Source organism: Stenella coeruleoalba (assembly GCF_951394435.1).
Source record: "Stenella coeruleoalba genome assembly, chromosome: 6".
NCBI lineage: Eukaryota > Metazoa > Chordata > Mammalia > Artiodactyla > Delphinidae > Stenella > Stenella coeruleoalba.
This window is the reverse complement of record NC_137151.1, coordinates 89,820,171-89,836,205: the sequence shown is the minus strand read 5'-3', so window position 1 is coordinate 89,836,205 and position 16,035 is coordinate 89,820,171. Positions and strand designations below refer to the sequence as shown.

At 35.7% G+C, this 16,035-nt stretch overlaps 1 protein-coding gene across 1 annotated transcript in view; it reads right to left on the bottom strand.

Moving 5' to 3' along the window:
* Positions 1 to 16,035, bottom strand: part of CCDC150 (coiled-coil domain containing 150) — a 92,171-nt gene that overhangs the window by 33,695 nt on the left and 42,441 nt on the right. The window contains 3 exon segments of the mRNA XM_079923670.1: positions 7,897 to 7,980; positions 15,032 to 15,034; positions 15,037 to 15,147. Of these exon segments, the coding sequence (XP_079779796.1) occupies positions 7,897 to 7,980; positions 15,032 to 15,034; positions 15,037 to 15,147 (198 nt within the window).

Sequence of the window (16,035 nt, the reverse complement as noted above, 5' to 3'; positions counted from 1 at the left end):
ATTTAAGAGAACAGAAATTATATCAAGCATTTTTCCTGAACACAATGGTATGTAACTAGAAATCAACTACAGGAAGAAAAATGGGAAAACCACAAACGTGGAGACTACACAACATGATATTAAAACCTATGGGTAGGTAAAGAAATCAAAGAGGAAATCAGAAAATACCTTGAAACAAATGAAAATAAAAACACAACTTGCCAAAATCTACAAGATGCAGCAAAAACAGTCCTAAGAGGGAAGTTTATGGCGACACAGGACTACCTCAAGAAAAAAGAAAAATTTCAAATGAACAACCTAACACGCCATCTAAAGGAATTAGAAAAAGAATAAAGCCCAAAGTCAGCTAAAGGAAGGAAATAATAAAGATCAGAGAGGAAATAAATGAAAAGGAGACTAAAAAAAAAAACACCAATAGAAAAGATCAATGAAACTAAGAGCTGGTTTTTGGAAAAGATAAATAAAATCAATAAGCCTTTAGCCAGGCTCTTTAAGAAAAAATGACAGAGGACACAAATGAACAAAATAATAACTGAAAGAGGAGAAATTGCAACTGATATCACAGAGGTACAAAAAAACATCAGAAGAGAATACTATGAACAGCTATATGCCAACAAACTGGACAACCTAGAAGAAATGGATAAATTTCTAGAAACATACAATCTTCCAAGACTGAATGAGGAAGAAAGAGATAATCTGAATAGACTGATCACTAGTAGTGGAACTGAATTAGTAATCAAAAAACTCCCAGCAAACAAAAGTCCAGGACCTGACAGCTTCACAGGGAAATTCTATCAATAACAAACATATAAAGAAGAGCTGATACCTATCCTTCTCAAACTACTCCAAAAAACTGAAGAGGAGGGAACACTCCCAAATTCATTCTATGAGCCCACGATTACCCTGATACCAAAATCAGACAAAGACACCACAAAAAAAGAGAAAATTACAGGCCAACATCTCTGATGAATATAGTTGCAAAAATCCTCAACAAAATATTAGAAAACTGAATTCAACAATTATAAAAAGGATTATATACCGTGATCAAGCGGGATTTATTCCAGGGATGCAAGGATGGTTTAATACCTACAAATTGATAAATGTGAAACACCACATTAACAAAAGAAAGGATAAAAATCACATGATCATCTCAACAGATGTAGAAAAAGCATTTGACAAAATTCAACAACCATTCATGATACCAACTTTCATCAAAGTTGGTATAGATGAAACATATCTCAACATAAATAAAGGCCATTTATGACAAACCCACAGCTAACATCATACTCAATGTTGGAAAGCTGAAAGCTTTTCCTCTAAAATCAGGAACAAGACAAGGATGCCTACTCTTCCCATTTATATTTAACACAGTATTGGAAGTCCTAGACACAGGAATCAGACAAGAAAAAGAAACAAAAGGCATCAAACTGGAAGGGAAAAGGTAAATCTGTTACTATTTGCAGATGACATTATACTTATATATAAAACCCTAAAATCTCCACCAAAGAACTATTAGAATAAATTAATTTGGTAAAGTTGTAGGATACAAGATTAATATACAGAAATCTGTTGCTTTTCTATACTCTTATGATGAACAATCAAAAAGAGAAAGCAAAACAATCCTGTTTAAAATCACACCAAAAGAATAAAATTCCTAGGAATGATCTTAACCAAGAAGGTGAAAGACCTATACTCTCCAAAACTATAAAACACTGGTGAAGGAAATTAAAGATGATATAAGGAAATGGAAAAATATCCCACGTTCACAGAAATTTTGGTAAAATGTCCATACTACACAAAGCAATCTACAGATTTAATGCAATCCCTATCAAAATACCCATGACATTTTTCACAGAACTAGAATAATCATAAAATTTATATTGAACCACAACAGATCCTGAATACCCAAAGCAATCCTGAGAAAAATGAACAAAGTTGGAATTAACATATTCTCCCTGACTTCTGACTATATTACAAAGCTACAGTAATCAAAATAGTATGGTACTGGAATAAAAAGAGACACATAGATCAATGGAAAAAAAACAGAGTCCAGAAAGAAAACCACACATATATGGTCAATTATTTTACAACAAAGGAACCAAGAATATACAATGGGAAAAAGGTAGTCTCTTCAATAAACTGTGTTGGGGAAATTGGACAGGCAGTTGCCAAAGAAAGAAAATGGACCACTAACTTATACCATTTACAAAAATTAACTTGAAATGGATTAAAGACTTGAATGTAAGACCTGAAACCACAAAACTCCTAGAAGAAAACACAGAACACTCTTTGACATACATTGTAGCAATCTTTCTTTGGTTCTGTCTCCTAAGGCAAAGGAAACAAAAGCAAAAATAAAACAAATGGGACCTAATTAAGCTTAAAAGCTTTTGCACAGCAAAGAAAACCATTGGCAAAATGAAAAGACAACCTACTGAGTGGAAGAAAATGTTTGCAAATGTAATGACTGATAAGGGTTTAATATCCACACTATAAAAACAGCTCATACAACTCAATATCAAAAAACCCAAACACCCCAATTAAAAAAATGGTCAGAAAACCTGAATACACATTTCTTCAAAGAAGATGTACAGAGGGCCAACATGCACATGAAAAGATGCTCAACATTGCTTATCATCAGGGAAATGCAAATCAAAACCACAATGAGATATCGACTCACACCTGTCAGAATGGCTATCATCAAAAAGACCACAAATAACAAACGTTGGCAAGGATGTGGAGAAAAGAGAACCCTAGTGCAATGTTGGTGGGAATGTAAATTGTTGCAGCCATGTGGAAAACAGTATGGAGGCTGCTCAAAAACTAAAAACAGAACTACCATATAATCCAGCAATTTCTCCCAAGTATGTATCTGGAGAAAATGAAAATACTAATTCAAAAACCCCAATGTTCAATAATAGTGGGGGACTTTAACACCTCACTTACACCAATGGACAGATCATCCAAACAGAAAATTAATAAGGAAACACAAGCATTAAATGACACAATAGACCAGATAGATTTAATTGATATTTATAGGACATTCGATCCAAAAACAGCAGATTACACTTTCTTCTCAAATGCGCATGGAACATTCTTCAGGATAGATCACATCTTGGTTCACAAATCAAGCTTCAGTAAATTTAAGAAAATTGAAATCATATCAAGCATCTTTTCTGAGCAAAACGCTATGAGGTTACACATCAATTACAGGGAAAAATACATAAAAAACACAAACACATGGAGGCTAAACAATACATTATGAAATAGCCAAGAGAGATCACTGAAGAAATCAAAGAGGAAATCAAAAAATACCTAGAGAAAATGACAATGAAAACACAACGATCCAAAACCTATGGGATGCAGCAAAAGCAGTTGTAAGAGGGAAGTTTATAGTAATACAATCCTACCTCAAGAAACAAGAAATATCTCAAATAAACAATGTAAACTTACACCTAAAGGAACTACAGAAAGAACAACAAACAAAACCCAAAGTTAGCAGAAGGAAAGAAATCATGAAGATCCAGAGCAGAAATAAATGAAATAGAAACAAAGAAAACAACAGCAAAGATCAATAAAACTAAAAGCTGGTTCTTTGAGAAGATAAACAAAATTGATAAACCATTAGTGAGACTCATCAAGAAAAGGAGGGAGAGGACTCAAATCAATAAGATTAGAAATGAAAAAGGAGAAGCTACAACAGACACCGCAGAAATACAAAGTATCCTAAGAGACTACTACAAGCAACTCTATGCCAATAAAATGGACAACCTGGAAGAAATAGACACATTCTTCGAAAGGTATAACCTTCCAAGTCCAAACCAGGAAGAAATAGAAAATATGAACAGACAAATCACAAGTAGTGAAATTGAAACTGTGATTAAAAATCTTCCAACAAACAAAAGTCCAGGACCAGATGGCTTAACAGGTGAATTCTATCAAACATGTAGAGAAGAGCTAATGCCCATCCTTCTCAAACTCTTCCAAAAATTGCAGAGGAAGGAACACTCCCAAACTCATTCTGTGAGGCCACCATCACCCTGATATCAAAACCAGACAAAGACACTACGAAAAAAGAAAATTACAGACCAATATCACTGATGAATATAGATGCAAAAATCCTCAACTAAATACTAACAGAATCCAGCAGCACATTAAAAGGATCATACACCATGATCAAGTGGGATTGATCCCAGGGATGCCAAGGATTCTTCAATATATGCAAATCAATCAACGTGATACACCATAGTAAAAGTTTGAAGAATAAAAACCATATGATCATCTCAATAGATGCAGAAAAAGCTTCTCACAAAATTCAACACCTATTTATGATAAAAACTCTTCAGAAAGTGGGCAGAGAGGGAACCTACCTCAACAAAATAAAAGCCATATATGACAAACCCACAGCAAACATCATTCTCAATGGTGAAAAACTGAAAGCATTTCCTCTAAGATCAGGAACAAGGATATCCACCCTCACCATTATTATTCAATGTAGTTTTGGAAGTCCTAGCCACAGCAATCAGAGAAGAAAAAGAAATAAAAGGAATACAAATTGGAAAAGAAGAAGTAAAGCTGTCATTATTTGCAGATGACATGATACTATATATAGAGAATCCTAAAGATGCCACCAGAAAACTACTAGAGCTAATCAATGAATTCAGTGAAGTTGCAGGATACAAAATTAATGCACAGAAATCTCTTGCATTCCTATATACTAATGATGAAAAATCTGAAAGAGAAATTAAGGAAACACTCCCGTTTACCACTGCAACAAAAAGAATAAAATACCTAGGAATAAACCTACCTAGGGAGACAAAAGACCTGTATGCAGAAAACTATTAAGACACTGATGAAAGAAATGAAAGATGATACCAACAGATGGAGAGATATACCATGTTCTTGGATTGGAAGAATCAATATTGTGAAAATGACTATACTACCCAAAGCAACCTACAGATTCAATGCAATCCCTATCAAATTACCAATGGCATTTTTTACAGAACTAGAACAAAAAATCTTAAAATTTGTATGGAGACACAAAAGACCCCGAATAGCCAAAGCAGTCTTGAGGGAAAAAAACGGAGCTGGAGGAATCAGACTCCCTGACTTCAGACTATACTACAAAGCTATGGTAATCAAGACAATATGGTACTGGCACAAAAACAGAAACATAGATCAATGGAACAAGATAGAAAGCCCAGAGATAAACCCATGCACCTATGCTCAACTAATCTATCACAAAGGAGGCAAAGATATACAATGGAGAAAAGACAGTCTCTTCAATAAGTGTTGCTGGTAAAACTGGACAGCTATATGTAAAAGAATGAACTTAGAACACTCCCTAACACCATACACAAAAATAAACTCAAAACGGATTCGAGACCTAAATGTAAGACCGGACACTATAAAACTCTTAGAGGAAAACCTAGGCAGAACACTCTTTGACATAAATCACAGCAAGATCTTTTTTGACCCACCTCCTAGAGAAATGGAAATAAAAACAAAAATAAACAAATGGGACCTAATGAAACTTAAAAGCTTTTGCACTGCAAAGGAAACCATAAAGAAGACAACCCTCAAAATGGGAGAACAAATCAACAAAGGACTAATCTCCAAAATATATAAATAGCTCATGCAGCTCAATATTAAAAAAACAAACAACCAAATCCAAAAATGGGCAGAAGACCTAAATAGACATTTCTACAAAGAAGACATATAGATGGCCAAGAAGCACATGAAAAGCTGCTCAACATCACTAATTATTAGAGAAATAACAAATCAAAACTACAATGAGGTATCACCTCACACCAGTTAGAATGGGCATCATCATAAAATCTACAAACAACAAATGCTGGAGAGGGTGTGGTAAAAGGGAACCCTCTTGCACTGTTGGTGGGAATGTAAATTGATACAGCCACTGTGGAGAACAGTACGGCGGTTCCTTAAAAAACTAAAAATAGAATTACCAGGTGATCCAGCAATCCCACTACTGGGCATATACCCAGAGAAAACCATAATTCAAAAAGACACATGCACCCCAATATTCACTGCAGCACTATTTACAATAGCCAGGTCATGGAAGCAACCTAAATGCCCATCGACAGACGAATGGATAAAGATGTGGCACATATATACAATGGAATATTACTCAGCCATAAAAAGGAACGAAATTGGGTCATTTGTAGAGACGTGGATGGACTTGGAGACTATCATACAGAGTGAAGTAAGTCAGAAAGAGAAAAGCAAATACCGTATATTAACACATATATGTGGAACCTAGAAAAATGGTAGAGATGGGCTTCCCTGGTGGCGCAGTGGTTGAGAGTCTCCCTGCTAATGCAGGGGACATGGGTTCGAGCCCTGATCTGGGAAGATCCCGTGTGCTGTGGAGCAACTAGGTCTGTGAGCCACAACTACTGAGCCTGTGTGTCTGGAGCCTGTGCCCCACAACAAGAGAGGCCACGATAGTGAGAGGCCCGCGCACTGCGATGAAGAGTAGTCCCTGCTTGCCATAACTAGAGAAAGCCCTCAAAAAAAAAAAAAAAACAAGGTACAGATGAACCAGTTTGCAGGGCAGGAATAGAGACAGAGATGTAGAGAACAAACATATGGACACCAAGGGGGGAAAGCAGCTGGGGGGGGTGGTTAAAAAAAAAAAAGAATTCTTTTTTACCCTTCAAAAAGTTGAACATCGTCCTGAATAGGAAAATCTACAGACAGAGACAGAGAGTAAATTAGTGGTTGGCAGATGCTAGGGGAAGGCAAGAATGGGGAATGACTGCTAGTGGGTACAGGGTTTCTTTTTGTCATGATGAAAATGTTCTGGCATTAGATAGTGGTAATGATTCCACAACTTTGTGAATGTACTATAAACCACTAAATTGTACACTTTAAACGTGAATTATATCTCAATAAACCCATTATTTTAGGGGGGGAAAAAAACCAACGTTCATAGCAGCATTATTTACAATAGCCAAGATATGGAATCAACCTAAGAGTCTATCAACAGATGACTGGATAAAGAAGATGTGAGAATATACATATATATTCTCTCTCTCTATATATATATACATATGTGTATGTATATATATACACACACACAGATATATATAGAGAGAGACAGAGAGAGAAAGAGAGAGAGAGAATATTATTCAGCCATAAAAAGGAATGAAATCTTGCCATTTGCAACAACATGGATGGACCTGAAAGGTATTGTACTTAGTGAAATAAGTCAGACAAAGAAAGACAAATATTATATGTTAACACTTATATGTGGAATCTAAAGAATAAAACAAAGCAATGAAAATAACAAAACACAGACAGACCCACAGAAATAGAGAATAAACTACTGGTTATCAGTTGGGGGAAGGAAGGTGGGAGGGGCAAAACAGGGGTAGGGGATTAAGAGGTACAAACTACTATGTATAAAATAAATAAGCTACAAGGACTGATTGTTCAGTACAGGGAATATAGCCAATATTTTATAATAACTTTAAATGGAATATGATCTATAAAGTATTGAGTCACTCTGTTGTACACCTGAAACTAATGTAATACTGTAAATCATCTATACTTCAATAAAGAGAGAGAGAACATAGGCTTTCTACATTGGCAGCAAATGACCATGCATATAATAATTATAATAAAGTTTTATACTGTCACAGAATGAGCCTTGGCTTCACAATTTTAGGTTTCAGTATTATATTATAGATGTGTAGATAGAAGTCACCTGGATTTGAATGAGGGACCAAACTTAGGGAGGCTTAAAAACTTGTCCAAAGTTATAGAATTAGTAAATGACAGAGCTAAGTCCTCTCAAAATCCAGCAAAATTTAGCTTGACAACTGGCATTAAAAAATTAGAAAACAAAAATCAAAAAATGAAATCTCATACCTGTAGTCTTCCCTTTTCATAGGCCAGTTTATTTTTACTCTCAGTAATTTTTCCCAAGACATTTTCCACCTGCTGTTGGGCAAGCTGATAAAGCAAACACAGGTATCAGTACCTCTAGGCATAGAATGAATAATCATTTTCTTTCTTAAACAAGTATTTATACCCTTACTATTTCTAAAGTAATGAATCCAGGATTCATATTTATTCGCTATTGCTACCTCTTAGTCTGTCTTTAGACAGCTGATCATAGTGTAATATGAAACATGTAGAGAGACTGCTAATGAAAATACGAGTGCCTTAGGACTCACAGTTGTTCTTTGTTTCCTAATTCTCTTTTTGCTATGTCAAGTATTCCCTTGTAGTTGCAACCTAAACCAGATGTGGGGTGGTTTTATCAGTGGTTGCAGATATGCAATTTGTGGATTATATGCGGTCGGCCCTCTGTATCCACAGGTTCCACATCCACTGGTTAAACCAACTGTGGATCAAAAATATTCAGGAAAAATAAATTTCCAGTAAGTTCCAAAAAGCAAAACTTGAATTTGCCACACATGGACAACTGACAACTATTTAAATAGCATTACATTGTGTTAGGTATTATAAGTAATCCAGAGATGATTTAAAGTATATGGAAGGATGTGCATAGATTATATGCAAATATCACACCATTTTATATAAGGGACTTGCATCCACAGATTTTGGTATCTGGAGGGTCCTGGAACCAATCCCCCACAGTTACTGAGGGATGATTGTACTTATTTAAGACAATGGGAGCGACAAATGATCACAACCATTTGGTCAATAGCAGACACCTCAGTTACCATAGTAAAAGGCAGTAAAAAAAAGAAAAAAACAAAAGAAATGTTTGTCGGAAACTCCAACATTGTTTGATCAAGTACTCAACACAATGTTATCTAGGACAAACATTACTGAAGTCTCTATATTTCATGAAATTACGTATTTAAACATTCAAACAGCCTTTAATAATGAGTTATTTTTTTTTCCTCAGACTTTGTCAGAGGAAGTAACTATAGAAATCAAGTTTTCTCTTGATTAAATTTTGAACCTTACTGGTACTTCAGGAACACTATTAGTGACTGAATATAGAAGTTTTCACTTTCCATAATCAATTTCAGTGTTACATCTTAATAACAGGAAATACTGATATTTGCCATATGTCAAAATCATCTTCATAAGTCCATTGTAGGAATAATACACACACAAGCAGATGTGACTAAGAACACGAATTCTTAATCACGTAGGCCAACCAGCTGCACTATGGGTCATTTCCAGTAAATTTTAAGTTCAAAGTCTTAATAATGTTGGTAAATATCCTAAGTTGACATAATCACTATTTCTGCTTTACATTTGCTTAATTTGTGAATAACAGAACAAAAGGGCCTTTTCAGCATTTAAAGCCAAAGAATTTAGATGTTTGTTTTATATTCAACTTTGGGCTAGTCTGTAAAGATGAAACCATGTATATTGGGATATTAATTTACACAAGAGACATTCCTCACTATCTCCAACATTGTTACAGCTATTCTTTACTCATCTCTTTGTAGTGCACTTTATTTCATTTTAAATATTGTGAATATTTTCCAAATAAAAGTAAAAACACATTCCAAACTAGATTACTGTATAACATGTAACTCATTTCTTCCTCTGTTCAAAATATTTTCATGATAGCATATATTCTGTTAAGAGGTCACATTAATCTGGAGCATTGTTTTCTCCTTGGTAGTTGTCTTGGCTAGAAGAATTAAGCCATTTTAGACATTCTAGACTTGATAAAAACCTATGGAAAAATTATAAGTAGTGATCAGTCCCACTGTAAAATTATGCACATTCATTTTAAAATTTATACCCAATATTAGATCAGTGGGTAATTAACTATTATGGCTATCTAGGCATTTGTCCTATCAGATCAATATTTATTTCATACCTACTTATACATATTCATACTTCCGGTTTTTTAAAGTTTCACTTTTTCAAAAAGTTTTTTAAATAGATCTTTATTGGGGTATAATTGCTTCACAATACTGTGTTCGTTTCTGTGTTAGTACAACAAACTGAATCAGCCATATGCATACATATGTCCCCATATCCCCACCCTCTTGAGCCTCCCTCCCACCCTCCCTATTCCACCCCTCTAGGTCATCGCAAACCACCGAGCTGATCTCCCTGTGCTATGCTGCTGTTTTCCCACTAGCTATTTTACATTTGGTAGTGTATATACGTCGATGCTACTCTCACTTTGCCCCAGCTTCCCTCTCCCACCCTGTGTCCTCAAGTCCATTCTCTATGTCTGCATTTTTCTTTAAAGGAACTAATTTATTTATTTATTTATTTAGGCTGTGCTGGCTCTTCACTGCTGCGCGCGGGCTTTCTCTAGTTGCGCTGAGTGGGGGCCACTCTTCCTTGCGGTGCGCGGGCCTCTCATTGTGGTGGTCACTCCCGTTGCAGAGCACAGGCTCCAGGCACGCAGGCCTCAGCAGCTGTGGCACACGGCCTCAGTAGTTGTGGCTTGCAGGCTCCAGAACAGGGCCCAGCTGCTCCGCGGCATGTGGGATCTTCCCAGACCAGAGCTCGAACCTGTGTTCCCCGCATTGGCAGGCAGATTCTCAACCACTGAGCCACCAGGGAAGTCCCTCTATGTCTACATCTTTATTCCTGTCTTGCAACTAGGTTCCTCAGTACCATTTTTTTTTTTTTTTTAGATTCCATATATATGTGTTAGCATATGGTATTTGTCTTTCTCTTCCTGACTTACTTCACTCTGTATGACAGACGCTAGGCCCATTCACTTTTAATCGTTGTGTGTTGCTCCCACTAAAGCAAAGGAAAATATTTTTTTAAAGCATTCAGACCAATAAAGTATTGGTTTCAAAATAACCTAAGGAAAATGTAGACTGCTATCAATAAATAGGAGGCTAGTAATAATATATTATCATAACATTAGTCATCAATTTTCTGTCTGTGGAAGACATACAGTCCTCCTTTACCACAATATTTTTCATTTTGGAAACTATGATGTAAAATCATCCCATGAATGCAACATTTGGGATTATGTTTTGATCAAGCCTTCAGCGGAAAATATATCACAAGGATGGCCAATAATGCTACAAAAACAAAGCTACACCATAACCATAAAAGCTGAATTATTTGAAACTTAAAATTCAGTTCCAAGTCCTATAAATCAAAGTGCCCAATGTGTTGCAAAATGTAGGTATAGCTTACAAAAAGTCAAGAGCCAGATTTAACCAAAAATATGCTAGCTATTACAAATAAAAACACTCAAAAATAACTTTGCTTGCCTTCTTGGAATGTGGAAGGCTTTTTATTTTTTTAAATAACTTGGATAGTCTGGGTCTCTTATAAAATGTGTCCAAAATTTTTTCAAATAATGGCACTTTTTTCCTCAATAAAATTCCCTCTTTTAGGCAAAGGCATAAAGAATTCTATTACTCTTTCAAATACACTTTTAAAATAATTTCCCATTTTTGCCACCAAAGAAAACACTAATGCACTGATAAATGAAAACTAAGAAAAATCAAAATGTGATACTGTTTGACACAAAGTCACTTATTTAAATTTATGACAAACAAAAATAAATTGTTCCAGTTGCTAAAGGAAAGTAGATGGTAAGGCAGTAACTTAAATTACTGTTTTCAGATTATTTAAATAGGCCCTGTACTTAAGAAAATTGATGGAACACCAGAAATTAGAGGGAGACCACTTAAATGAGTGAATATCTCAGATTCTGAGTTGTGGAATGCAGAACTCAATGTAACCTTTGCTTAAATAATCTTGGCAATATACTATAAGGATTATTAATATACAGAGCAAAACAGAAACTGGAGTATCACCTGAGAAACAGCATACAAAGAAAAATGCTAATGGTTAGAATATACATTTTAACTCAAGCACAAAAACATCACTCCTTGGAAAAGCAGGAAGCTAACACAGAAAGAATTATCTTAAGATATGAAAGGTAGGTTGATAAGGATCAACAGTAAGCCACAAAGTGATTTCTAAAATAATTTTAAACATCTGGGTAAGCTCTAAAAGTTAGCAGAAGCTGTTAGAAGGATACATAAAACCAAGAGATAGTAGCATCTTGGTAAAGCTGTTTTATAAGTAGATTGTTAAGTAGGAATTTTATTCAAAATGTTTAACAACCAGTATGACATAGGCCCCCGCAAATGGAACCAACTCTGTCACCCTCACAAGTATACACTGACTGAATGCCACCCTAGTTTTGAGAAATACTACATTTAATACATTGTTTAATTTCAAGTCATTATAATCCTAGTTGTGTATGCAACTAATTCTACTTCTGTCTGGTGCTATCATTTGAAAATGTGTGTTTAAAATACAAATGAGAAGTGGGGCAAATAGTCATTTAACTTGAATCCAGGAATAATAACTTTTTCACATTTGGATCTTTTCTCATTGCATTTCCCTGCATGACTGCCTGTGGTAACGGACTTAAACTACACCATCATTCATAGCAAACAGACTTGTGGTTGCCAAGGGGGAGGGGAGAATGGGGGAGGGAGGGAGTGGGAGTTTGGGGTTAGCAGATGCAAACTATTATATATAGAATATATAAACAACAAGGTCCTACTGTATAGCACAGGGAACTATATTCAATATCCTGTGATACACCACAGTGGAAAAGAATATTTAAAAATATAAAAGTATAACCGAATCACTTTGCTGTACAGCAAACATTAACACAACATTGTAAATCAACTATATTTCAATAAAAAATTTTAAAAATTACACAGTCATTGAAGTCTGAAATGGCAAACATAAACCTAAAATTAGGAAGTGTGAGAAAAAGAAGAAATGATATTTATACAAGTATACTGTATATGCTGGCCCTGTGAGGGGCACTTTACTCACAGTATGACATTTAATCCTCACAGCCTGGTAAGACAGACATGACCCTCTTTGTGCTCTACCGAATCAACATTTCTTAAACACCTATTATGTATTAGGCGCTATGGTAGGCAAGAGAGTATACAGATGAGTAACTACTCTTCTTGCATTAGAAGAGAGTGAAGGCAGATACATAAGCAGGTCAATTTCTAACTTAGTAGTTAGAAATGCAGTAACTATTTTGATATGGGTATGCACAGTAGAACCCCACAGTTAGGGGAGATCCCCTTGGCGCTGAAGGCCATAGAGGTTAAGAACTTGCCCAGGTCACACAGTAAATGGAGCCAAGTATTGTAACCAGGTCTGAATTTAAATCTGTGGTGTGGCATACACAACACACTCATATGTATATCTCTAAAAATCAGTAAGAGGTTATACTGGAGGGTAGTTTTTATTGAGAATTTCAAGTGTTAATTCTCAAAGAACAAAAATATACTGCCGGCATTGAATGGCAATAGGTTTAATAACGTTGCTCGGATTGAAAAAAGAAAAAAAAAAAGTTCTTAACCTCTCAAGACTCATACAGCCAAGTGAAGCACTTCCAGGCAGGCTTGGTCAGAGAAGGTTCTATGCATAGACATATAAGCTGGAATTGAGGTATGGGATATCACTGGGAGACCTTAATCAAGAGGTGCTGTGGACAGGCAAGAATCAACATTGAGCAAATCACTTGCAAGACCCGTCAAAGTCACTAATAGGATAAGGCCACAGTCCTGCTCACTGGCAGTAGAGACATGAAAGAATCATGCAGACTGAGATATGGTCTTCCAGAAAGACCCAAACCAGGTGGGTGGATAAGCCCAGCTGAGGCCTGGCCAACAGGAAAGGACATGGATGAATCTTTAATCTTGGTGGAGGGAGGCATGGTTTGAGACAGTACCAGGAATTAGAGCTAATGCACCTTGCTGCTCTGATAGGAACTTATAAGCTTTCTTCTGAGACAGACAGTTGAGATACTAGGAATTCAATAAACGTTAGCAATGCTCTATGTGCTTTACATGTATTAACTTACTTAACCTCAACAACCTCCTAATAGTAGTATGATTATCCCCATTTTGACAGATTAAGAAACTCAGGCTCCGAGAGGTTAAGGATCACACCCAAGGTCACAGCCAAAATTGAAACATAGATAGTCTGGCTCTAAAGCCACAAAAATTTAAGAGTATTTATACATATATTTTTAATTTTTATTTATTTATTTTTGGCTGTATGGGGTCTTCGTTGCTACACACGGGCTTTCTCTAGTTGCAGTGAGCGGGGTCTACTCTTCATCGGGGTGCATGAGCTTCTCACTGCGGTGGCTTCTCTTTGTTGCAGAGCACAGGCTCTAGGCATGTGGGCTTCCGTAGTTGTGGCAAGAGGGCTCAGCAGTTGTGGCTCGCGGGCTCTAGAACGCAGGCTCAGTAGTTGTGGCTCACGGGCTTAGTTGCTCTGTGGCATGTGGGATCTTCCTGGACCAGGGCTCGAACCCGTGTCTCCTGCATTGGCAGGCAGATTCTTAACCACTGCACCACCAGGGAAGTCCCAGGATTTAGATTTAGTCTCTGTAATTTTTTATAGTTGAAGTAATGAGCAGCTTATGACAGAGTTTGAAAGAATTTAGTTCCAATTAAGGCAGACTTCACATCAGCGCCTTCTTTGGAATTTTGAAAGATGATTTGCATGTTATAGAAGCAATGGCTAATTCTTTCTCAAGTATTCAGAAGCACATGGGAAACTTATTAGCTGTTTAACATAACAATCATCTCTTTAAATCTCCTTCACCTGGAGATGTTTTAAGAATCCTACCATTTATTTGTAATGGATTGACCTTGTCAAATAGCTTTTAGGAATCCAACTTACTATTGATTTCCTAATGGATGGAACTGTCAGAAAGAGAAAAAAAATACAAGTTTGTTCCTCACAATTTATGGAAAAGAAAATATTTTAAAAAGTTAGAAATATTGGTGCTTTTCAGCATTATAGATCCTCTGTGTAGGCAGACATTTAAAGGCTGTCTTAAACTCTTGTTTTCCTAAATCCTCTATTGTCTGAATACCATAGGGCTCTCTGACATATTTAGCCTGCATTATTCAGACTTGTGATAATTATCAAAAAAAAAAAAAAAGAAGGAAACCCATCTCCTGATTTCTGATTGTTTTTTAAAACTCACAGTCATTAATTGCTACTTTAGACTGACTTTTAATACCCCCAATGGTAATCAGAAGTTGCTTGCTCAAGTTCTAGGGAAGCAATTTGATCTGCCAGTTGCTTATTCTTTTCCTCTAGAGTCTGCAGGTTGCAGGTTAATGCATTTATGTCTACCTTTAGACGAAAAAAGAGAAAAGAATTCTATGCCAGATCCAAAAATATTATATTGTTTTTAAAATGACATTTTTAACTGTAAAATAAATGGCATCTTATGAATATGTTTCACTGCTTTTTAGTTGTCTTTAGCCGGAGAGTTATTACAAATTGCATAGTGCACATTTACTAGAAGTGAAAGTCCTTCTGGTACTTGGTACTTATTTATATATTAACTCAAGCATATAAATATAGATGCAAAAATACTCCAAAAAATATTAGCAAAATGAATCCAGCAATATATAAAAGGATAACAAATCAGGACTAAGTGTAGTTTATTCCAGTAATACAAGGCTTGTTCAACATTCAAAATTAATTACTATAATTCACCACATCAATAGGCTATACAAGAAAAACCATATGACCATCTCAATAGACACACACAGAAAAAGCATTTCACAAAATTCAAATTAATTTATGATAAAAACCCAGTAACCTAGAAATGAAAGGGAACCATCTCTATGTGATAAATTATGTCTGTAAAAACCTACAACTAGTATCAGTATTGGTGGAAGACTGAATGTTTTCCCCTAAGACTGGGAAAAAGGCAAGGATATCTGCTTTTGCCATTCCTATTCAGTATCATACGGGAGGCCTTAGCTGGTGCAACAAGGTAAGAAAAAGTAATAAAAAGCATAGAAATTGGAAAGGGAGAAATAAAACTGTCTCTACTTACAACAGACATGATAGTCTACATAGGAAATCCCAAAGAATCTACAAAAGAAATCCTAGAATAAGTGAGTTTAGTAAGGTTGAAGGATACAAGGTCAAATCAATTGTATTTCTATATATTAGCAACAAACAATTGGAAACTGATATTTCTTAAAAGTTCCATTTATAACAGTACCA